The 26,475-nt window shown below is 40.5% G+C and overlaps 1 protein-coding gene across 1 annotated transcript in view; it reads right to left on the bottom strand.

Annotated features, from left to right (window-relative positions):
- Positions 1-26,475, bottom strand: part of CCY (Coiled-Coils Y) — a 291,810-nt gene that overhangs the window by 147,718 nt on the left and 117,617 nt on the right. The window contains exon 2 of the mRNA XM_070288137.1: positions 4,585-4,740. Within this exon, the coding sequence (XP_070144238.1) occupies positions 4,585-4,740 (156 nt within the window). The remainder of the gene's footprint in view (positions 1-4,584; positions 4,741-26,475) is intronic.

Below are 26,475 nucleotides of genomic sequence, written 5' to 3'. Positions count from 1 at the left end.
TTATCTGAACGACCGTCGGCATTAGATCGGGTGCTGTCGTCGATCGCCAAATCGTCCAGCAGCTTATTGGCGTCCTCGACTTCATCTTCCAGGATGTCGTCCGGTTCGTCTAGGAAGACCTTCACCTTGGCTTTCCTGATGCCGTACCGGACCTTGTTGTCTGCTGCCTTCAGCTGTTCTAGGCAGCGCTGGTTGATTAAGAACAGATATGGCTGACTGGACTTCATTTCTCGCTCAGCTCTGAGAATGGCACAGTCCTCCATGTCGACTCCTTTATTCATTGCTCGCAGAGTCTTGAGCACCCTTTCATGGCTAGACAGCCCCTTGGGCAACTAGATGCGAGCTCTGGGTCTCCTTGGGATGTCCTTGGCGGGGACTAGCTTTATGCTAATCCCTTTCCATGCCTTGCTTAGACTGGCAACGAAATCCGCCAGGAAATCCCGCGAAAACTCGTCGTCGCACCTGATTACCCGGTGCCCCCTAACCATGTCTGAGGAGTCAAAGGAGGGTGACTGGCCCGTTGGCTCGGACAGTAATTTGTCGGTTACCATCTCCGCCAACTGGGTCTCGACCTCCTCCCATTTCTCCATCAGCAGGCGCCCATCGTCGTTGAGCTCGTCTATAAGTGCCATTGCGAGGCTGTCTCTGGCCACCTCGCTGAACTTTTTCGCCGGTTTGACGAACGTGGTCGGCCTCGGTGCTCCCTTAGCGTCCTTGGCCCTCTTTGGAGCGCTCTCACTCACCTCTTGTGAGCGGTTGCGCTTTGCTTGAGGAGGCAAAGACGTCTCTGGGTGCTCCTTCTCGTAGCGCTCGTATTCCTCGATCACTGCTAGAAATCTGGCTTTGCCCTCCTTTTCATTCCTCGCTATTTTGGCGAGGATGAAATGGGCCTTGCTTGCCTGCGCCTTTCGTTGTTGGTGGGTCCACGGTTTTGTCTTCCCGTGTTCACCGGTCGCTTTGGCTTGGCTTGCCGCCGCTTTAGTGTGCTTTGGTTGTGTCGTTTGAGGTGTGCTTGTCTTTACACCTCCCTCTGTATTGGACGGGGCTAGCGTCTCGTCGTCTGAGCGCAGTAGCTCCTCCTCGTCGAGTTCGCTTTCCGTCGATTTGTGGTGGGGTTTTACCTCCCCCACGAGGTCCGAAGCGGATTTTTTAGTTGTATTCATTTTCATAAACGCCCGCGTTGCTCGACAGGGCGAGCGCGGCGGGCCCGAGGGGTTCGGGGCATTGAAGGAAGGTCGACCGTGGCTTCGCCCCTAAGCCACGGCAAGGCTCGTTCCGACCCAGGGTTGCCCGGCCCTGGGAAGGCTCCGTTCGAACACAGCTGGTTTAACCCCTCAGCTGCGAACCTTATAGTCAGTGGGCACGGGTCGCTTTACACGCCTGACTTGAGGGGAGGTAGTTTTAAGACTTGCCCATGTCTCGGTAGGGATTGGGAGGCAGAGGATTATTAGGTGAGGGATTCACTGGAGGTGCCGCTCGCATTGGCCTTACCGTAGTACGTTTCCTGGAGGTACCACGCGGAGGACCTTCTCCCAGGAGAAGGTGGTGTCTATCAAACCGATATTCACCTACGAGTCGACTTGGTGTACCATTAGAGCCAAGGAATATTCATCAACAGTTGCCCTGTTGACTTTGCCTTGGTATGGCACACCCATACCACCCAACTTTGTGTAAATACTAATATGTTGCTTGATGTGTGCGTCCAATACTAACAATTTGTAAATGTAGCAGGTGATGTTTTCGTTTGGGTTTTGGAAAGAAAGTTCAACTTTCAGTAGAGTTTTAAAAAAATGTTTAACTTTGTTTAGTGAGTGTCTATATCCATTTAGTAGAGTCATTAATTGCGAACTCAGAACATTTTGTCTCATCGTGCGCTTCGTGCGACTTTTCGCGTAATTTAATTTCTTTTAAACCAATCTCTTGATCAGAAACAGAACGTTGCTGGATGTGTGGCATAAGCAAAAGGTTCTTTGTGACGTTAGTGAGCAAGCAAGTTGATCCCATTCTTGTTAAGATAAATCAAGCGAGTTGATTTCATTCTTTTTGAGATAAATCAAAGCTTTTTAAAAGGAAAATCCCGAATTTCTTCCGTAAACTTATTATAAAAATGGCGAAAATGCCAGAGGAAGATGGATAAGTTATCGAAAAAATATTCAAAGTGGGTGGAAGGCAATTTTAGCTTAAATTAGATTGGAAATGCAAGCAAATCTAAGCAAAGAACCGCTGAACATCTAAAAATATCATTTTGGTTAAAATGTTCAAGAGGGAAAATTGATGAAGCTAACTATATCTCAGCGGTTATCTGATTTAAGCAGCAGGCATAGAAATTAAAAAAACATATCTGCCTGTTATATTAAAGTTAATAGCTTAAATCCAGCACAAACCAAAATGTTCAAATGTAAGCCCGTTGAGCAGCCTGTACGTTCTTCGACAGAGGAGACTTTGGCTTTAAAGCTTGATCAAGGCTTCACCAAAGAGCAGTAATCTGCAATTTGAGAGGACGCAAAGAGCAGGAAGGCAGATATGTTTCCTATTATATTCTACAATATTGAAATTGAAAATAAAAAATATATATAGAAAAATTTGCTATATAAAAAGAAAACAAAAATTTTTTTTTTTAATTTTGTGGGGGGGGGGGGGTATTTTTACTTTTCCAACATGTGTATAAGGGTATGTAGAACACTATAAAAAAAACCTCATTGAAATATGTTACATAGTTCGCGAGATATTAATTTATTCCAAAAAATCAGTCAAATGCCCCAGTGGGGACTGATTTGAGTCTATTAAGTTGGAGTAAGTGCCTGATCATTATCTGCTGTTGTATTTTCAAAAGAGAGCGAGGAAGGATAAGTAATCGGTTTACGCTTTGTTTTAACAAAATTATAAAACTGTTTTCGGTCCTCAGAAAACGGGGCCCTAAACGAGTCAAATAATTATTGTAATACTGCGCATTCTGCACGTTAAAAGTAGACCGAGCCGATAAATAGGACTGTTTAAGAACCGGTACGTTTAGATTTAGCATACAAATTAGATTTCTTGATTTTGAGGCGACTCAACTCTTTAGTAAACCAAGGAGACTTATTAGATGTTGACGGATAGTATAGCGGAACACATTTAGTAGAAAATTAATTTATAGCTCTGATAGACCGATTTAGCCGATACCCTCTGAACGCAGGAGAAAAACTTCGTTGCTTAGAATCTCCGGCTTTAACCCGGTTTCTATCCAAGACTATCAGAATAGAGGTAGAGTAGGAAGAGGGCGCAGTGGTCTGATCAGGCCTGGGAAGACAAATTCCCACAGGCCGCCTTTTTTATACCCTTGCAGGGTATTATAATTTCAGTCAGAAGTTTGCAACGCAGTGAAGGAGACGTTTCCGACCCTATAAAGTATATATATTCTTGATCAGCATCAACAGCCGAGTCGATCTAGCCATGTCCGTCTGTCCGTCTGTCCGTCTGTCCATCTGTCTGTCTGTTTCTACGCAAACTAGTCCCTCAGTTTTAAAGCTATCTGAATGAAACTTTGCATATAGTCTTCTATATGCTCTCACTGCTATATATGTCGGAACGGGCCGGATCGGACGACTATATCATATAGCTGCCATACAAATTTTCGATATATTTGTAGAAAAAAAATATTATAACTTTGCTGTTTTTCAACATTTTTGCACCATTTTTTAGATATGACCATTTTATATTATTTCAGAATTTTGTTAAAAATTTTATGAAAATCGGACGACTATATGATATAGCTGCCATAGGAACGATCAGGAAATTAATAGGAAAAAAATTATAGCTTCGTTGTTTTTCAACGTATGTTTATCTACTCTGAGATATATGCTTTTTTTATCATGCTAGAATTATGGTATACATTTTATAAAAATCGGACAACTATATCATATAGCTGCCATAAAGCGATCCGTAGATGTAGAGAAAATGTAAGGCTGGGAATGTAAGACTGTAACTGTCAAACTGTAAACATAATAAGTATAGGTAAAATGTAATGAAACTCTGTTTTGTGAGTGTTTTCAGCATTTAAATCTATAATATAAACATCAAAACCAATCTGCAAGGGTATACAAACATCGGCGTGCCGAAGTTAGCTTCCTTTCTTGTTTTCTTTTAACTTCGTACTCTTTGACAACAAAATACTCTGGCAAGAATTGGACCGAGCATAGTCAGTAAAAGAATTCATAAGAAATTTGTACTGAGGTCATAGGCTGGGGCGAAAAAGGCTGCTGTTAAGAGCCTACCGCCTAGATGCTGCACACCAATTGCGCTTTTTTTCTTGAGACTCATTTAATAGATTAAGGCTAGTGTCGAATAATATGTTTTATTTGAATTTTTATTTCCGAATAGCATTTTTATTAACTTTTTTGCCAGCAGTAAAGGTCCCGTCAATCGTTTTAATACACTGCCCAAGTCAATAGAATGTCAAAGAAAAAAACATCTAAATCTTTCAAAAGCGAGAGCGTATGCGTCGCAAGTGCGGGCGAAGCCCAAACGTGCCGCTACTATTTATTATAGAGTACGTTTTAAAATAGGAAATTAACAGAACCAAACAATTGGTAAAAAAAAACTTACCATAAGCTGTTCATATTGGCAGTCATACGCATTCAATGCTATGTCCCGCTTAAGCAATTCATTGTGAAGTTCGTCAATCTCTGATTGTAGGCATATAATGTTTTGCGCATCACATTTTATTGATATCAGCTCTTGCTTCATTTGATTGCAGCGGCACTGAAAATATTTTATTAAACAAACAAATTGTTAACAAGTTTTAGATAAATTAAATGGATCCGTAACGTTTGTACGTATAAAACATTACGGTTAAATTTCTCGATATCTACTTTACAAATAAAAATTAATTAATTTGGCTAAAATCAGCAACATTTTGTTCACATATATACATAAATATTTTTCAAATAAATCACCAGTTTTTAACCCTTTCATGCCCAAATTAAACTGGGAACACATAGAAAATATTTAACGCCATAAATGATTAATAGGAGCCCCAATTAGCGTTCATTTTGATGTTCGATACTCTAAGTCCTTTGGTATGTCCTTACTGCAATGTTGCCTATAGGCAACATTTGTCCATCCACACTCTTTATAAAACAATTTTCAAGCCTAAAGTTGGGCTACTTTTATCACAGTTTTACCTATTTTAAAGATGTGTACGTACTTATTTTTTTAATATTTGTCACTAATTTTAGTTAATCGCACTTTTTTCACAGACACTTTTTGGCAACATTTTTCGGCAGCTGTGGTCGCTTCGAATAATTAGTGATAACTGAACACACGCTGCAGCTGCATTCGTAAAAATTACCAAAAATGAAAGAACATTAATAAGGGGAATCCCCTATAAAAAAAAAGTTCACAAAAATTTTGAATCGTAACCGAAATTTAAATTTAAAGCCAATGTTGCCTATAGGCAACAGTGGGCATGAAAGGGTTAAAAAAGCCACTACATCATTCATTGAGAAATTTTTGTCTAGTTTATGGTATTTTGGCATTAAACAGCCATATGGTATATGCACAATGCTGTTAATTTTGTTTGTTAAAATGTTATAATAGTGAAATTGTAAACAAGTTAGATAACATATACACATTTATACAAACTAAAAACAAATAAGGAAGCTAACTTCGGCGCGCCAAAGTTTGTATACCCTTGCAGTTTGTTTTAAATGTTTAATCGTATAAACTAACTATATTTTAGATTTGAAATATTTAATATAATAAACATTATAAATATAAATGATGAAATCATATTATATTAATTATATACATACAGTTTGACAGTTACAGTTTTACATACGAAGCTTTACATTTTCACTACATTTACAGATCGTATTTAATTTTTTTTTAAATTTTTTATTTTAAAGGCTCAATATCTTAAGCATATTGTGTCCAAGTTTTACATCGATCACCGAAAAATTGACGAAGTTATGGGGTGTTGAATGAAGGTCGGTTAGTGTTCAATGTATGAGCATCTCAAAGTTTAAAACGCTCTCCTGAAAAATGCCATTTTAAGAATCGGTGTATACGATAACTCAAAATCTACTGAACCAATCGGCTTGAAATTTGGAACATAAGTTCTTTAGATAATTCTACAGGTACTCACGTCGAGTTTTTTTTTTAAATTTTTAAATTTATTATATTTTTTATTTAACAAATTAACTTAATTTTTTAGTCCAAAATCGGGGTTTTGACTACAAATTTCGATAAAAAAAATCAGGGAAAAATTTTAAAAATAAAAACGCTTCGTAAATACCTCGGGACACTTATTCTTTAACGAATGAGGTATAATTTTTTTAGATCGGATGATTCTGTGGACAGTTAGGATGTACACCGCAAGCCAACTCTGTTTGGAGGCGACTCGGGAGATTCCGTATAACTCCTCTACCTCTATATATTTATCAATACAAAATTTATCAAAAATTGTTCAAATATTGTGTTATTATATGGTTTTTAATTAATTTAGCAAACATTAGCCGTCACAATAAATGTTTGAAAAAGGCCCGTTTTGCACCGATTTAACCTTACCCCAAAATAAACATATTTTATCTGACACGTCCGCACCGTCTGACTTAGAGTTTTATACTGTCTGTTCGTTTTTCATTACAATTCAGTTTATGTTTTAGCTCTCTGCGTGCGCGGCTCAAAATAATGTAAGCTCGCTTATAATAGCCGTATGACACTGGCGCATTAATTAGATACTTAATTAAAGATTTGACAGCGCTATAGCGTTTTACACAAGTGCGAGCAAGACTATATGGCGCTCTAATGCATTAGCTACTTCATTGCCGCGATAATCGATAGATCTACATAAAATATACTGTATACTCGATAACAAAATACGGGTTTAATGAAGAAAATTGTAATTGAAAAGTGTATTAGCCAGTTCATTAGAGCGCAAAGCTCAAAGTGGTCTCACAATGAGAATTTTATTTTTATATCATTTCGCTGGTTTTTGAACTGAAAAAATGTAACGAAACTGCTTTATGCCAGGGCTAGCTCAGAGTGGCCCAGAGCGGGTTCGACCCGATGCCCGCAGTACGCACAATCAAATACCGACAAAATATCGGACGTCTCGACTAACAACTATCGCTGACAAAACTCACACCACTACATTAAAAAGGTAAACAAAGATTCGGACGACAATTTGGACGAATTGGTGGCTTAGATGTGGACGCCACGACGCACCCACCCATCCAATGATGCCTCCTGGTTATCTTGGGGCATCACCCATTCTCCGGCGGACCGGAGTCTATTCCAGGCGGTCTGGCGACCGACTCATCTCCCCCAGGTAATAGCGCTTACTCGGTGTTCATTGCGTTTTTAATACGTTATAATTGTCGTTTCAGGTTTACTTATTACATGGCAGAGTACGTGCGTCCCAAATCCCCAACGTGGTCGCGACCCTAGCCAGAGATGCGCCCGCGCCAAGGCTGCCGCCAAAGGATCAAAAGAAGTGGCCAAGGGGAAATGGCCAACGACACACCGGCCAACAAATTGACGCTACGTACCCCTTTTCTACCTCGGGTCCCTACTATAGCTCCAAAGGAAACCACAAGGGTGGGTCACTCTAAAATTCCTTCTTCTTTTTAATCCTAAGAATTTTCAATCCGCAGCACATGTGTTGCACAAATCCCGGACACAAGGCACGAATACGCGGAGAAAAAGGTACGGCGACAAGTGAGTTACAGAATACAACAAAAACTAGTAACTTATCACACATAACTTAAATATTATAATTTTATTTTCTTGCATATTTCCGGCGGCTGAGAATAAAGCATGGGCCCAAGCCCAGGCTTGGTGGCAGAAGGGATTCGGCCGGGCTGAGCAGCCTACCTAGGTTAGGGCTGGCCGATGTTGATCGGAACGGCGGACTCACCGCTGTCCTCCAGTTGCCGTTGGGTTTGCCGGTTGCTTCCGGTTTCACCTGATGGTGGCTTGTGCTGGCGGCCGCTGGCGCGCAAGTGTGCTGGGACCTGATGTCGCGTAGGTGTCTCTGGAAATGAGGGGCTCGCCCAGACAAAATCCACCGAACGGCTCGGAGACGGCGAATGCACCAACACAAAAGAACAAAAAAAAAAAACCCCCGTGGCCCATGTTATTCGTCACGGCCACGCTGTAAGAAAAAAAAACATATTTTTTTAACAATCACTATGGGTTATTTTCCTTCGCGCCACTTTTCCCTCTAATCACTAGAGTCCCATTGCTAACGCGCCGGCTGACGTCCCGCTAATCTCTCCCTCTTCCAGTCTCCTGCCTCCCTATATAGGCTCCGTTGCCCGAGTTCCAATTTTCGGCTTACCGTAATCTTGAAGCGCTCAGTGAAAAGGGTAAAAACCCTTTTTCTTAACTTTGATTTTCCCGGTTCGCTCACCAGTCGCTGTCTCCCCCTGGTCCAACCGATCCTACCTCTATCGATATATCGATAGCCCTCCAGTCCATTCCGACTTGAAATGCAACAAAAATACTAGAAAATTAGGAAAAATAATATGTTTTGCGGTGGCAAGGTTCTTGCGCTGTAAAATTAATTAAAAATTTGTTTGGTAATAATTAAAAAAAAATTAAGTATTATAGGTTAAAAACATAAATTTAAAGGATTCTGCATTTATTTATGCAAGAATAATTCGACGAGGAATTCTGAAATTCATAGTAAATACGCCGCGAATGGCGGCCGTTTTTTTTTTTGTTTACCTTTTACGGTCGGTGTGACCGTAGTCGTATTACCAAAATAATCCAAGCAAAATCCAAGCCAAATTACACATATAGTGGTCTCTTTCAACGTTCTAATGAAGTAGCTAATTAATGAAAACTGCATTAGTGTATCATATGGCCATAACCGACAAGGTTAGCCGGCGCGCCCGATTGGGCTGAATGAATAGATACCAAGGACACAAAGGGGTAAACAGCACTCCCCGTATGCCTTAATAAATGAAACGAAAAAAAAACTATGCTTTATGCTTGGTGTCAGCACGTGCTTGTTCGTATTAGTGCTTTAAGTGCTAGTAGCCGCATAGGAAATATAAGAAAAGAATGCGAGGAAATACCTACGGGCGTGCGAGTTGGGTTAGTAAGTTTAGGAAGGCTATTTACGTTACATGCTACTAATCATTGTAATTCGACAAAGGACTCTTAAGGGTTCCTGCAATTCACGTACGGAATCACACTGCCTCCTGTAATTAAGCGCCTTTTTTGCAAGACGTTGATGCACTACTACTACTGGCGTGCTGTCGAATTGGTTGCTTGCATTCGTACTAAGTGGATTAAGATCAAAGTTTTTTTAAGTTAAGCTGACCCAGCAAGCCGGCACTTTCTACGTCACCACGGATTAAGTTATATAAGAATGTAATGCCTACCTAAAAAAGATTGGTTGTAATTGATCTTCGCTTAATAAAACCATGTTAACATGGAGAAGTAATTGACCTACACAGGAGCTGCAAATAGGGAGTAATGACATTTTCGAACAATCAATTTTGGGATGGCCGACAACTTAGAGATTCCTCTGTAGTTGTTGGCCTCCAATTTGATACCTTTTTTGTGGAGAGGAATAACGAATGATTCCTTCCAAATAAGGGAAAAGTGGGAGGTCTCTAAGGATAAAGTAAACAATTTGAGAAGGGGATTACACAGGGCTTCGGCACAATACATAAGCATATAGACAGGTATTCCGTCGGGACCTGGCAAAAAAACTGGCTTAACACGATGAAGATCTAAAGGAAGGGAGTTTTTGTTTAAGGTAGGACTGAGAATTTGGTTCGATTTGGGGATGATGTAAGAATAAGTCTGATTTGAGTTTATTAAGTTGGAGTAAGTGGTTTGAAAAAACTGAGCAAGTAGATCGGCTATTGCCTGATCATTATCTGCTGTTGTATTTTCAAAAAAAAAACGAGGAAGGATTAGTAATGGGTATGGGTTTACGCTTTGTTTTAACAAAATTATAAAACTGTTTTGGGTCCTCAAAAACTGGGCTCTGCAACGAGTCAAATAATTATTGTAACACTGCGCGTTATGCACGGTAAAAGTTGACCGAGCCGATGAATAACTAGATAGGACAGTTAGAGAATCGGCGCGTTTATGTTTAGCATACAGATTAGATTTTTTATTTTTGAGGCGGGTCAACTCTTTGGTAAGCCAAGGAGGCTTTTTTGTTGTTGACGGATAGTATAACAGAACACATTCATATATACATACAAAAGAAAGATCAAGCAAGTGCTCTCAAGAATTTCGTACATGGTTGACTTGGGACAGCGAAATGTCAAACAGGCCAGCAATAAAATCATGATGGGTTGTGTTAAGAAGTGTATTAGTGGATTTATCTAGGGATCACATAGCCCCTGGGATGTTAAAATCACCAAGCTTCACGCAAAGGAATTCAACATCGTTGCTCTCCTGGAAAATTATTAATTCGGACGTGAGAGTGGAGTCGACCGCTATAAGGAGGTTTTCCCACGTCTGATAGGCCGATCTAGCCGGTATACAGTGAACACAGCTGAAAAAACTTTGGAGCAGAGCATAGTATGTCAAAAAATTCGTCAGGAACATTTATTTTGAAAGAATAAATATTTTGAAAGAATAAATGTTCCTAGGAAAAGCATATTTAAATTTGTACACCCTAATTTTTTGTTTATCGGCTTTTGTTTTGCCTTTGAAAATTAAACTTCCTTTTATTTACTAATTCGTTAAAGTAAACAATGGATTGGGGCTCATCAAAGCAATTTTCACAAAAAAAGAAATTAGTTTCTGCAATATCAAACATCTTGCCTGCCACGCAAAATACAACTGATTTTTCGCGATGTACATTTTTCGACGATCCAACAACAATTTACATTCGGACAAGCGAGATAACGGTGAAAACTATGAAAGTGTTGTTACCGAGATCAACGAAGACGCGGAGAATGAAGAGAATTCGCAAAATTGTTACTGTAATCTGCTTTGCTTATGGAGTGAGTCGTGCATGTATACGACGATTGCTTTGCCTATGCCTAAGAGCAATTACAAAAACAATGCGAGCGGCAAGAGCTATGGGCTGGGCATGACTGATGTAAATAGATAAGATGCATTTGTTAGGCATTAAATCTCTGCAGCAGTGCACTGTACTTGTCTATCTTTAAGTAAAACCGCCACTTGGGCCTGTGTAATACAAGCAACCCGAAATATGACCTCCTGCGAGCGGTCTGGGTTTGTTTAAGATATGTGCTATCGGGGTGACTGTGTGCACCCTTATCGCACTTAGAATATTTCCCACGATCGGAAACTGTCTGATGCGTGGGTCTAGAACTAAGATCAAATGTACATTCTCATGTTAGCTATTTAAGCTAGGATTTGAATAAATAAAGTTCAGTTTGAAATATTAACTCAACAAATGAAGACGTGTTCTTGTTTGGGCGCTATTCAATAATATTCGATACAATGTTTTATTCAAATATTTGGTTTAAACATAACTGCTTATAGTTTAGTTTTAAAAAGTTTTTTCTGTTAGTTTTCATGAGCCCTTTTTTCACAATTTCTTCTTTCCTCTCGAATCTCTAGTGATTACAAAACATTACTTCTCTTTTCTTAAGTCTCCACATTCTAAATATTGAGTATAATTTTAATATCGATCTAGCGTTCTGCTTTGAGTGTGCTGCGAAGGAAACCCGCCTGTTTCAAATCCTACATTCGGCCCTCCTGACTGTTCATTCGCCTCGAATGGACCTGACCAAGACTTCATGAATTCAGGAACTGTTCTTGTTTGGAACGGACCTTCTTTAACGTCACCAGGAGAGGAGTCGTCCTACAGGCCAATATGTCTGCTGGACACGGTTGGTAAGGTCTTCGAGGGGGTGATCTCAGCCCGGCTAAGCGGAGCTATCAAAGCCGTTGGTGGGCTCTCCCCGGAAAAAGGATCCGGTCGCAGAGAGCGATAAAATATCTGGGCGTCCTCATCGACACTCGTCTATCCTTAAAGGAGCACAAGAAGGCCAGCGGGACGACAGGAGCACTTTCCAGGATGTTGCCAAACACGAGAGGGCCGAAGCAGTATACGAGGAAACTCCTATCATCAGTGGTGACCGTCGAAATCCTGTATTCGGTACCAGATTGGCCTAAAGCTGCAGCTGTCAAAAGCTACATCCGAGGAGTGGAGGCGACCTACAGACTGTGCGCCATCAGGATCAGTTACTCGTTCCGGACTATCTCGGAAGACGTGGCATTGGTCATCGCAGGGCAATTATCCGGAAGAGGAAGGAGATCTTCGACAGGACGGCACTGCTCTTTGTTGGATGCACAGACTCATCCGAGACGCACGGGTAGGTGAATTTTTACCTTCCTAGACATCGGAGGTGAACACCGATTCCATCCTAAGCTCTCTCAAGTAGGTGGGCATTGGGGAGGCATCAAACAGAGGATCGGGGTTATGCTAACGAGCAAAACGATCACAGCGGAACTAAGTGGCACTCACCTCATGTGGACAGTAAAAAGAGGTATACCTCAGGGCGCAGTTTTATTGCCCCTACTCTGGCCTATATATATGAATCTACGCTGAGCACTGGGGCATTGAAGAGGCCTTCAATCTCTTAGACTCAACGACGCACAACAAAACAAAAACCGTTACAAAAATAGAAAATAATGGCAAAATCGTTTTTAACAATACAAATTTCATACAGAATTTACCATGGATTCAGAATCTGTAATCAAAAAATGTTTCGGATTTTTTTTGTGGAAAATGTGAGAATTCAAAGTTGAAATTGTTTTCGGTGTATGCGTCATACAACAAAAAAATAGGTAAATTAGTCGGCTTTCAGGCTTATACAAAAACTAAATAGTTAATGGTCAAAATATTTTTTTTGAATAACTGGTGGATTTATTAACTCTTATTAAAATTTAAAGAAAGGGTAGTTTTGTGTGGGCTTGTGCAGGTAAATCGCTACCGGCCAGGTGTCCATTATTTTCACCTTTTCCTGGCTAAAGTAATATTTAACTTTTGAAGCTAGGCAGAACCGGCAACTATACTATGACTACGCACTGCTTGTACCTTTCCTGAATCAGAATCCGCTTTCATCGGCTACATCTAGCTGCGACTCCGATAATGCGAAGCAAAAAACCGAAACAACTCAGGGTAAAATATACCCGAAAATACCAAAAAGTAAACATACTGCAACTGTGAATGAGGACCTATTCAACAAGTTGGCTGTATCATCTGAAGTTTATTCGAGCTCCGCGGCATGTAAAGTCTCGAAAAGAAATATAATAAAATGATTATAGTTCAGAAATGCTTAGTTTATTAGAAATTTCCCAAATATAAGCTTATATTTAGTAATAAGTTGTCATAATGAACCAAAAATAAAAAAAAAATGTAAAAATTAAAAAAAAACAAGAAAGGAAGCTAACTTCGGCACGCCGAAGTTTGTATACCCTTGCAGATATTTTTTCATTAAATTTTACCTATACTTATTGTTTAGAGTTTGACAGTTACAGTTTTACATTCCCAGTTTTACATTTTCTCTACATCTACCGATCGGTTTATATGGCAGCTATATCATATAGTTGTCCGATTTTCATAAAATTTATACCAAAGTTCTGAACTAATAATATAAGCTTATATCTCAGAGTAGATAAAAATAGGTTGAAAAACAACGAAGTTATAATGTTTTTTCTATTAATTTCCCGATCGTTCCTATGGCAGCTATAAGATATAGTCGTCCGATATTCATAAAATTTTTACCAAAATTCTGAAATAATATACAATGGCCATATCTAAAAAATGGTGCAAAAATGTTGAAAAACAGCCAAGTTATAATTTTTTTTCTAAAAATTTATCGAACATTTGTATGGCAGCTATATGATATAGTTGTCCGATCGGGCCCGTTCCGACATATATAGCAGTGAGAGTATATAGAAGACTATATGCAAAGTTTCATTCAGATAGCTTCAAAACTGAGGGACTAGTTTGCGTAGAAACGGACAGACGGACAGACGGACAGACGGACGGACAGACGGACAGACGGACAGACGGACAGACGGACATGGCTAGATCGACTCGGCTGTTGATGCTGATCAAGAATATATATACTTTATAGGGTCGGAAAGGTCTCCTTCACTGCGTTGCAAACTTCTGACTGAAATTATAATACCCTGCAAGGGTATAATGTACAGTGATCAAAATATTTATACCCTTGCAGGGTATTATAATTTCAGTCAGAAGTTTGCAACGCAGTGAAGGAGATCTTTCCGACCCTATAAAGTATATATATTCTTGATCAGCATCAACAGCCGAGTCGATCTAGCCATGTCCGTCTGTCCGTTTCTACGCAAACTAGTCCCTCAGTTTTAAAGCTATCTCAATGAAACTTTGCATATAGTCTTCTATATGCTCTCACTGCTATATATGTCGGAACGGGCCGGATCGGACGACTATATCATATAGCTGCCATACAAATGTTCGATATATTTTTAGAAAAAAAATTATAACTTTGCTGTTTTTTAACATTTTTGCACCATTTTTTAGATATGACCATTTTATATTATTTCAGAATTTCGATAAAAATTGCAAGAAAAACGGACGACTATATCTTATAGCTGCCATAGGAACAATCGGGAAATTAATAGAAATGAAATTATCAGGCCTGCTCCGGTAATCGAAAACGGCAAGAATTTTTCGTTTTCGTTTTTGAAAACGAGAAATTGGTGCTCCGGTAATCGAAATCGAAAGATTTTTTCGATTTGAAAAACGGGCACCTTTTTCTGGCCGGAATGAAAAGTAAATGGCTTTTTTTATATGAAATCAGATCTTATTTACAAAAGGAAAAAAATAGTTTACTCAGTGGTCTATTGATGTTTATTCCACAACACCATAAGATCATTCTGGCAGGTAGTTAATTTACAAAAAATTTATTTCTGACCCCACCTCAGATTTGACAACAAAATTTTTGCCGTGTTCAACCCGTTTTCTCGTTTTGGCGATAGGCCGATAAGTTCACCGCAAAAAGTTATCGCCAAGGTTGCCATATTGTTGGTGGAACGAAACATCCAGTTAAAAATACTTATAAAATATAAATGAATACATTAATAACTTTAAAGGACCGCCAAAATGGTTGTTTATAAATAATGTTATTTAATTTTACTACTTAAATAGTCCAAATTAACCAAATAATTATTTGAGACCACCGGAATTAAAACTGTGAAAAGTGTGGCAGCATCTTAGGTGCCTAGATTTGGTTAACTCGACTATTTTTTGCCTTTTGCTGGCTTAGAAAAAGGACAATTGTAAATATAATAGGCAGTACTTTACGTTGTTTGCTTATTACCAACAACACAAGTTAGCTGCTTGAGCAGTGAGAAACGATGAGAAAACGAAACATTCCGATAGCAGAAATTTGCCGAAAACCGGAGCAGCTAAAAACGAAAACGGTTCGTTTTCGCCCAAAACGAAATCGAAAAAATTTTACGATTACCGGAGCAGGCCTGTATAACTCCGTTGTTTTCCAACGTATTTTGATCTACTCTGGGATATAAGCTTATTTTATTATTCTAGAATTTTGCTATATATTTCATAAAAATCGGACAACTATATCTTATAGCTGCCATAGAAGCGATCGGTAAATGTAGGGAAAATGTAAAGCTGGAAATGCAAAACTGTAACTGTCAAACTGTAAACATAATAAGTATAGGAAAAATTTAATGAAATAATATCTGCAAGGGTATACAAATTTCGGCGTGTCGAAGTTAGCTTCGTTTCTTGTTTTTATTTGCTCAAAAATGAAGCAAACAAATAAATAAACTTTTGTTTTTATAAAGTCGTTTTCTTAGAAAAAAATTGATTTTTTCACTTTGATACGAATTTGTGTGCGTGGCACATTATGCGGTACATATATAAATTTTACAACAATTACATGTCAAATGCCGTTAAAATTTGTTGAGTATCTTATTTGGTTCAAAAGTTATGATTTTTGCAACGGAAAATGAGAAATCGCGCTACTGTGCGACGATCATTCGGGCTGAGGTAATCGCGAGGACTTTGCGATACCAATGTACGCATATACTCGGGTAGCCAATCGGCTACCAAATTACTGGCAGCCGTGAAAACCAACTGACGGCTTGTGGCTGAATGCATAAAGGCCCTTAATAGATTACCGAGAGTAACGATGTACAACCATTTTGAGCTAAAAGCCAACAAGGAATGGTCAAAGAAGAAAGAGCTAAGGAGATCAAAGAATCGTTGGCCCAACAACAAAAATCGAACTAGCGAACTGTTATCCCACAGTAAACAGCAAGAGATACCAGATCATCTGCTCTGCTGCTGCCCAGAAAAATTGAAGGTCTCATCAACTCGATCAACAAGCGACTCAGGATTGTATTGAAGATGATCCTGACCACAACAAACAATAGTATAATAATAACAGGCATTTTTTTTTTGGGTTGAGGAGGGGGAATACCTCACGCATCTTTTCATTTGCCGTCGCAAAAAAACGGTATTTGGGGCTTGCACATACAAACTGATTTGCTGTCTACCATTTGCGTGACAATATTTTCTGGTGTTGCTGTCCCCACAATTCTTCCAGGGAACTGCACGCCCCTGCGAATTTTTCACATTGGAAGATGGTGTGCTCAGCATTGTCTTCTTTACACTATGGTGTGTAGAAAGGCGGCAAAGTAGCCATGGCCTGTCAGCATCTGCGTGACGTAGTATTACACGTCTCCGTATTTTCATACCATCTTCCTTTCTTTAGCTGACCATCTTTCCTTCCATTGTTGGAGGGTTTCTTCTGTGGTTCGCTCGGTTAACGCTTAAGTTTCCGTCTTTATTGTAAGGTGCCACCCATGTTTGGCATGAGTCTGCTAAGCGCCTTTGTAGTCTCGGTCGCTCGCTTCTTAGTCTCTTGGACGTGTACATGTGTTCACTGAATGATAGTATTGAGTTTACTTCTAGAGTTTGAGTTTACTTGTAGAGGGATCCGTTTTCTGGTACCTAACACTTGCTCGTGTGTGTTCAGCCACTTTTTAAATTTATTGTACTTGCGTTAAATTGCCATGTGCGTACTAAGTATTTCGAGCTGTAATGACTGCGACTATGTTGTCTGTACACAGACATGATAGTCGTGTCGTCAAGGATGTCTAGGTGGAAAATTTCGTCGTAGCTGATGTTCCATAACTCTGGTCCAAGTATTGATCCTTGTACGGCCCCTGAAGTTATATGTATACATTTCTCCTCTGCATTTGTTTGTTACAGTAGTCGTTAGTTATCCGCATCAGGTATCCTGGGACTTAAAATCGTCTTTTCAGAGCATTATTTATGTTGTCCCATTTAACGCTGTTGCGTTTTTAACGTCCACAGTAGCTAGGAGTATTATCGGTCTCGAGAAGTGGCTGTCGTGTTGGCTACTGAGCGCTTGGTTAACAACTTCTTGGATTGCCTCTATGATTGATCTGCCTGGTCCACCTCTTGCGATCGCTGGTGATAGTCGTGGCTTGATCATTTACTCTAGTAGTTTTCCGGTTGTGTTAAGCATGCATAAAGGTCGATAAGCTGACGGGGTTAGGGGGTCTCCTTTGCCCTTGCTTATCAGAACCAACCGTTGCAGCTTCGACGTGTCTGGATATTTTCCGCTGGTAATGCACGACAGGAGTTGGGGTCGGGTCCTGGGGCCTTCTTCCTTCTTAAGGTTTTTGCCGCTTTTAGTAGCTCGTACACTGCACAGTGGTTCCGTCAGAGGCCAAAATTAAAAAAAAATTGATATGGTAGGATTTAAACAAAATGTAAAGTAATTGCCTCTTAAAACTCTAATCTTCTCAACTGCATACCGTATTTTTCTGGGATTCTAACGGAACTTCTAAAAATAGCATTGCAAACATGAACACGCGTTTATTTTTGCAACGAAGCTGCGCCCAGACAGTTTTTTCGCTTGTTCAAATCGACCATTAAAGAGATCACACGTAAGCTAGAGTGCTCCGAATTTAAATATTTAAAATGAATTTTAAAATTAAAGGTATTAATTACTTTTATGTTAACGTATTTTTAAAGCGGAGAGAGCGGGCTCGTTGTCTAAAGTGTGACTGGTCTTTTTGCGGATAGTTGTCGCTCTTAATTTGCACACTTCGCGTAGCGTCAGTTGATATTTTGCACAATTTCTCTCTTTTTGACAATAGAACCAACATTTCAAAATGTAATGTGAGTGGCTTGATTGCTATTTATAAAAATAAATAATACATTAAATATAAAAAAACATTTAACACAAACTTGAGTTTATTTTTGTTTTCAGAATATATTTTTAGTTTTTCGTACGCATGAACTCAAACGAGTGCTTCATCCTTCTCTCTCTCCCAGGCTCTCTTTTCGACTATTTTTAATATGTGGTGAATAGAAAAAGGAACAAACGCAGAAAAGCTGAAAAAATTGATTTCAGATGAGCATGGGAGCACTGACAGCAACGCACTGTGGTTGATTCCATAGGCAAAATATAAAAAATCGAAATTCTGAAATTGGTGGCTTTTTATGTTAAATGTAGTTTTTAACAGAGCAATAAAACTAACTGTATTTTGATTTTTGCACTCTCCCATTCGTACGCGCTACGAATAGCGACAGAAGACACACAAAGAAAACAAGCGGTCGTAGCAGTGAACGCAGCTTAAAAATGAGCCTGCACAAACAAATTAAATTTCTATATTAAATCGCGCCCAATCTTTTTCACTTTTTTCGACTCATTCAATGGCTGCTTCGGTTGAGCCCCCATGTAAGATAATTGGATATTATCTGTTTATTATATTTATATGTTTTTAAGGATTATATTTAGGTTTACAAAGTAATAGGATATTGATTAAGTATTTAACAGCTTAGTATCGCGACTATCGAAGGGTTTTACAACTTATTTCAACTGCTCTACAAACGACGCTACGACTTCTTTAACTTTTCTCGATGGCTTCTCTCTCTCTAGTGATGTACGATAATGACTCCCTCTTGAAGACACGACTCTAGCCGATATTTGCATGGGCTGCCAACTGATGCCCATAACGCCTCCTTACATACATATTATTTTATTTTATTTTTTTTTTTTGTTTTTTTAGTTTTTTTTTATTTCGCGCGGGGTCCCGCTTCCATCTCCCGCCCAACCGACCGAGGGGCGCAGCCGCGTGACGTACGGCACGAATCGCGAACTAGATAGACGCGGTGAATGAAAGAAGAAAAGAACGAGGAAACGTTACGAGAGTACACAAATAATAATATATAAGTAAAAACGCATGCAAAATAAATATAAAAAATATAATATAATGTAACTAAATAATAACTTCGATAAATAAATAGAAACGCATGCAAAATAAGTATAAAAAAATAATATAATGTAACTAAATAATAACTACGATAAATAAATAAGAACGCATGCAACATTAGACTACGGTGATACGCTACGAGCTAACTCAACAAGTATTAAAGTTTTTAGTACAGAAGGGCTATCGCTACGAATTATAATGTCAGAGAGGCGGTTGTAATCCGTACATAAAACCCTAAAGGGTTCATGTACTTCAAACTCCCGCCAACAGTGATTTACTACTAAAGGTATAAGGGTTCTAGATGTTAGTCGGGGAACGTGGAAGCTAAGCTGCCCTAAAAGAAAGGGGCTCTCAACAACACCGTTTATTAGGTTATGAAGGAATACGACACCAAGCATCGTTCTACGGTTAGCTAGGGAGGGTAAGTTAATTAATAGGAGTCTACTTGAATAGGACGGTAGCCTCTCATCAGCATCCCAAGGTAGGCCACGGAGGGCGAAAAGTAAAATGTTTTTTTGTACAGATTCAATACGGTTAATATGGATTCCGAATAGAGGACTCCAGACGCATGAACCATACTCCAATATAGGGCGAACTAACGAAGTAAAAAGGGTCTTCGTTATATAAGGGGAATCGAATTCCTTCGACCGCCTCTTAACAAAACCGAGCATGCCCTTGGCTTTATTAACCATGCACGAAATATGTTCAGAGAACGAAAGTTTAGGGTCTAAGCGAACGCCTAAATCATCAACAAGAGATATTCTTTCAAGAGCGCAATCATTAAGCATATAAGTGGCAAACTGGGGAGTGACACGTGAAAATGTCATCAGCTTGCATTTAGAGCTATTGAGATGTAATAAATTAGTACGACACCATGCTTGAAAGTTATTAAGATCCGATTGCAGGTCTGACTGGCAAGAGCTGTCCTTATACTGCAAGCATAGCTTAACGTCATCAGCGTACATAAGTACTCTAGAATTCGTTAGAACCAGCGGGAGGTCATTGATAAACAATGTAAATAGCAGCGGGCCGAGGTAGCTACCCTGTGGGACGCCAGAAGTGACTCTGAGGAATTTGGATAGAGCATTTTTAAATAGAACCTTTTGAGTTCTGTCACTCAAATAACTCAAAATCCATTTCAGAAGATCGACAGGAAACCCGATTAAGTCAAGCTTCCTTACAAGAAGAGAGTGATTAACCGAGTCAAAAGCTTTACTGAAGTCTGTGTAAATCACGTCGGTTTGAAAGTTACGTTGGAAACCTCTAATAACGAAAGAGGTGAGTTCCAGGAGATTTGTAGTGGTCGATCTTCGCCTCATAAAACCATGCTGACATGGTGAAATTACGGATCTGCATAAATGCTGCAAGTGGGGAGTAATTACATTCTCGAAAAGTTTTGGAATTGCCGACAACTTAGAGATTCCTTTATAGTTGCTGGCGTCCGATTTGCTACCTTTTTTGTGGAGAGGAATGATAAATGATTCCTTCCAAATAAGGGGAAATTCTGAGGTTTCTAAAGATAAGGTAAACAATTTCAGAAGGGAATTGCACAGAGCTCCGGCACAATACCTGAGCACGCAGCCTGGTATTCCATCGGGACCCGGTGAGTAAACTGGTTTTACACGATGAAGATCCGAACTAAGGGAGCTTTCGGTTAAAATAGGACTGAAAATTAGGTTCGACTTGGGCAAATCAAAAGAATAAGTGTGATCTGAGCTATTTGAGGAACAATACGTAGTTTTAAAAAACTCGGCAAAGAGATCGGCGATGGCCTGATCAGAGTTTGCTGTAGCGTTCTTGAACGAAAGCGATGAAGGATGTAAATTGCGTTTTCGCTTAGTGTTAACAAAGTTATAAAACTGTTTCGGGTCCTGCGTGAACTGAACCCTACAACGAGTTAAATAACTTTTATAACATTGCGCGTTAAGCACGGTGAAATTCGACCGAGCACTAAGATATCTTGAATGAACAGTAGGAGATCCGGTGCGTTTATAGCGATTATAAAGCCTAGACTTAACGTTTTTTAGGCGTGTCAGCTCTTTGGTGAACCAACCACCTACTACAAACCGACGGATAGGCTAAAGGAACACACAATGCAAAGAACGAATTCATGGCACTGTAAAAAATATCCACGGCGGACGCCATGTCAGTGCACCTGTAAAGTTCAGACCAATTAATTTCAGAGATCTAGATATCCATCCTTTGAAAGTTTGCTTTACGAAAGCAGCGAACTTTAGTGGCTGAGCGACTCAGATCAGGTTTGGTCTTTACGACAGTCCCCAAATCGATGGTCACTTCGAAAGTAGGATGGTAAGGGTCTTCGGGAAGCGTCAATGGATCGACTCTTGTTAAGTTTAAGCCTACAGGATCGGAGACGAAACACAGATCTGGTAGGCGATTTAAAGAATTTGCGACATGGTTAACTTGGGACAACGAAATGTCAAGCAAACCATCTATGAGGTCATGCTGTGCCGCAGTTTGGAGAACATTGGACGTACCATCTGATGACCAACGAGCTCCAGGTATATTGAAGTCTCCTAGAGTTATTAGTTGGTCTCTATCTGAAAGCATGTTGGAAACAGCCTGAATTGCCGAAAGGTGTTTCCAATAAATAGGCTCTTCAGCAGATGGTGGAACGTAATAACAAGTTATATAGATAAAACTACCTGGAAATGATAGTTTTACACAGATAAATTCAATACCTGTGAGATCGTCAATTTGAACCAGTTCGGAAATAAGGGTGGAGTCAACGGCAATTTAAACTCCACCGCCTCGCTGGGAAAGACGGTCCAATCTATAAGTTGTGTACTTACCCGGAAAATTTTCGGAGCTGAGAATCTCCGGCTTTAACCAGGTTTCGGTAAACACAATCACCTGGGATGCAAACGAAAAGCTATCAGAATATAATTAGAGAGCTTGCTGCGTAAGCCTTTAGTATTCTGATAGGAAAGTAGGAGGGAGGTATTTAGTTTTTTGGCACTGCCGTGACGCCCGCAGTCACTGTGGTTTGTGCCGGCCGTGAAGGCCGTTTTTTCTTTATCTTTACCTCGTACTCCTTGACTACAGCGTGCTCGGGCCAGAAGTCACCAGAACAAATTTTGTCAAAAAGATCGAGGGAGACACTTATCTTGAAAGATGAGATATCTCTGGGGTATGAGAAATTGAATTTTTCCGCTTTCACATTTTTGGCTTGTATTTTGCTCCGTATATGAGCTAGTACATCTTCCGATGCGAGATCAGGGGCAAGCCGGGAAACAAATATTGTTTTTAATGGTGGAATAGCGGTGGAGTCTTTGGTAACGCAGCATTACCGACTTCTGCTAGTGGTTCAGCCCTATTTTTGCCCTTTGGGATAGCTGAGATTTGTTTTGAAGTCTGCGGAGTCAGAGATTGAGACCCCGCAGCGGACTCAGCTGTTAACACTGGCGGAGCTGCTGCCATTTCTGCCCCGGCACCTTCGAATGCCGAATCTCTAGCCGTTCCCGATCTTAACACCATTGGAGTTGGTGTCAGTGTCGGGGGCTGTGCCGAGGGAGTGTGCCAAATCTTTGGTGGCTGGGGTTCGCCCAATTGCAGCCGACCAGCAGCAGATTTTTTGCGCTTTGGCGACTCGCTTAACAGCTTCATGCCGCTAAATTGAGCGTCCAGCGCTGTGAACAGGTCGTTTGTTTTGCGAAAATCTACCCTAAGTTCAGTAAATCCACTTTTGGTTTGCCGCATGAAGGACATATCCTTCTCCACCTCACGACGGGCATGGCAACAATAGCGCAAGTCATTTTTGGCAGAAATTGCGTCAGCGATACGGCCCGTTAAGCTTAGACACTTAGCGTGAACGACCGCTTCGCAAAGCCAGCAGTGAAGGCTGGGCTGATCTGCCAAAACCTCTTTTGGCAGCCTTTAATATCGCAAATAAAATTTGAAACCATTTTCACAAACCTTTAACCACTGTGCGCTGATAAGCAGTACCGAAAAAAAACAAGAGAGCGGGAGCGTAAGCGTGCGTGAGCAGAGAAACAACGAAAGCTTGGAACCGCTTAAGTGCAGCTAGATGCAAATAAACGGGACAACACAAAGAGGAGACAGGAAAACGCAAAAACTAAAAGAGATTAAATTGGATATATGTATATATTAAATAAACACTTAAAGACACATGCACAGGCACTCGCGTAGCGAAACGGCAAAGTTATGAAGTGTATTTTAACAAATTAAAATCTGGACCCCGGTAGTTTTAAATGCAAAACAACACAAAAGTTCGGAGCGCAAAACAAAAACACGACCGTTCGCTATGAAAGTTCAATGTTCAATGTTAATTTATTAAGAATAGCAAATATCTGTCATTTTAAATCCATAATCCTTACCTCAGACCGAATAGGGAGTGTTTTTAATGATATGCTCCGACTCACATCAGGTGGTCAGAGGCAAGGATAGGTGTCTTAAAATATTATTTTTCGAGTATGGTCCGAAACAGAGATATATATAAGAGTTTTGTTGTGTAGGGATCATCGAATTCCTTAGACCATCGTTTTACGAAAGCAAATACACCCTTTGCTTTACCAACAATTATACCGATGTGATCGGTGAAGCTCAAATTATGGGTAAATAGAACACCAAGATCTGTTACAGAATGGATACGTTCAAGAACACTCGTGCCTAAGAAATAGTTAGCATGGGAACAATTTCTGTGGTAAAACGACATGTACTTACATTTAGAATTGTTAAGAAACAATAAATTGTGAGTGCACCAAGAAAATATGTTGTTCAAATCAGCTTGCAAGAGCTGAGGAGAGTCAGGATTCACAAGAGGCAAACATAGTTTAACGTCATCAGCGTACATCAAGACGTAAGAGTGGAGAATAACTTGGGGCAGATCATTTTTAAAAATGCCAAATAGAAGAGGACCGAGGAACACCAGAAGTCACGTGAACAAGGTTTGAGAATGAACCCTTGAATGCAACTCTTTGAGTACGGTTCGACAAAAAAGTAGAAATCCACTTTATCAACGTAACCGGAAAACCCAAAAGACAAAGTTTCTTCAGCAGTAACTGCTGACTCACCGAATCGAAGGCTTTGCTGAAATCTGTAAAGATAACATCTGTTTGGGTGTTATTTTTAATCGCGTTCCTAATGAAACTCAAGGAGATTTGTAGACGTTGATTTACGTTTCATGAAGCCATGTTGTGAGGGGGACATTATTGAGTTACATTGGTGCTGAAGCTGAAGTAATTAGAAATTCGAATAATTTGGGAATCGCACTAAGTTTTGCTATACCTCTATAGTGTTCAATATTAAATTCACTGCCCTTTTTATGAAGCAAAATGATAAAAGATTCTTTCCAAACTTTGGGGAAAATCGAATGCTGAAGTGATAACTGAAAAAGTCTAGACAGTGGTCTACATAATGAGCTGGCACAATTTCTTAGAACGCAGCTAGGGACAAGATCTAGACCAGAGGAGAAGGAAAGTTTGAGTGTTCTGAGATTATGAAGAACATCATGTTCGCTGATTACAGGCATAAAAATGCAATTAGAGTGCGGGAGTGGAAAAGAATACTGTGAGTTATTATCGAAATTAATTTGTGAGTATGTAGTCTGGAAGAATTTTGCGCACAGGTTCGCGATATCAGGCTCATTGGAAGCGGAGGCATTATCGAAATGAAGACATGATGGAAATTGTTGAGATTTCCGTTCCGAGTTTACGAAAGCGTAAAATTGCTTCGGATTAGTCTGAAACTCATTTTTGCACCGATTTAAGTGGTTTCTGTAGGAAATTTGTACGAGCATTTAAATATCTCGAATGGTCGACTTGGAGACCAGATTTGCTATACTTTTTAAACAGTCTGGATTTCAGATTTTTTAGATAAGAAAGCCGACGAGAAAACCAAGGGGGCTAATGAGAATCTTCTGGTGAGGGAAATGAAGGGACATACATGTCGAAAACTGCGTACTTTATTTCATAGAAACGCTGGGCAGGGGTGGGTTCGGTAATCCCCTTACCTTTTTCAGCAGTGCGCTGGTCACCACATACCGCAGATAGGAAAGCGTTTAGGCAAGATACCTTCAGGCCGCGGGTCTTTGCAAATGCTCCTAACGACTTTACGGCAGGTGAGGCTGACGAAGCCAAAGAAACGGCCAACAAGCCAACGGTTGCTGTGGATGACGCTTGCAACCAAAGCTGAGGAAGCCGTTCAGGAAGCACCACTCCCTGTTGTTTTGGTGGAGCGAGGAGATCACTGACCTACGCCGTAAATGCAACCGCAACAGGAGGCTGTTGCAGCGAGCTAGAGCCACTCCGTGCCTCATTAGTTGCAGCGATAGCTACAAGGTGGCAAGAAATGAGCTGAAAACTGTCATCAGTAACAGCAAACGTGAGTGCTTCCTCAAGCTATGTGACGCAGCCGATGCCGATTCTTGAGGTGGAGCCTATAAAATGGTGATGACGAGGCTTAATGCGGGGGGAATTGCCCCAACTGACCCTGTGACACTGGAGAGAAAAGTCGGCACTCTGTTCCCGAGTGGACGGCAGGTCGAGGTCTCCCCAGTACGGCGTTGGGCGACATCCACTGGGTCACGGAAGCTGAAGTTCTCCAGGCCGGTAGAAGCCTGAAGCCCAAGAAGGCGCCGAGGCCGGACGCCAACCCGAGCATAACAACCAAGCTGACTCTATCACTGCAGGCGACTGAAGTGGCCTGCTTGTTTAACAAGTGCCTTCTGGAGGGGACGTTCCCCGACAGATATAAAAGGCAACGACTACTGCTGCTGCCCAAGCCAGGAACGTCACCAGGAGAGGAGTCGTCCTACAGGCCAATATGTCTGCTGGACACGGTTGGTAAGGTCTTCGAGGGGGTGATCTCAGCCCGGCTAAGCGGAGCTATCAAAGCCGTTGGTGGTCTCTCCCCGGAAAAAGGATCCGGTCGCAGAGAGCGATAAAATATCTGGGCGTCCTCATCGACACTCGTCTATCCTTAAAGGAGCACAAGAAGGCCAGCGGGACGACAGGAGCACTTTCCAGGATGTTGCCAAACACGAGAGGGCCGAAGCAGTATACGAGGAAACTCCTATCATCAGTGGTGACCGTCGAAATCCTGTATTCGGTACCAGATTGGCCTAAAGCTGCAGCTGTCAAAAGCTACATCCGAGGAGTGGAGGCGACCTACAGACTGTGCGCCATCAGGATCAGTTACTCGTTCCGGACTATCTCGGAAGACGTGGCATTGGTCATC

The sequence above is a fragment of the Drosophila kikkawai genome, chromosome X, assembly GCF_030179895.1.
Source record: "Drosophila kikkawai strain 14028-0561.14 chromosome X, DkikHiC1v2, whole genome shotgun sequence".
NCBI classification, from domain to species: domain Eukaryota; kingdom Metazoa; phylum Arthropoda; class Insecta; order Diptera; family Drosophilidae; genus Drosophila; species Drosophila kikkawai.
This window is presented reverse-complemented; position numbering and strand designations above follow the sequence as displayed.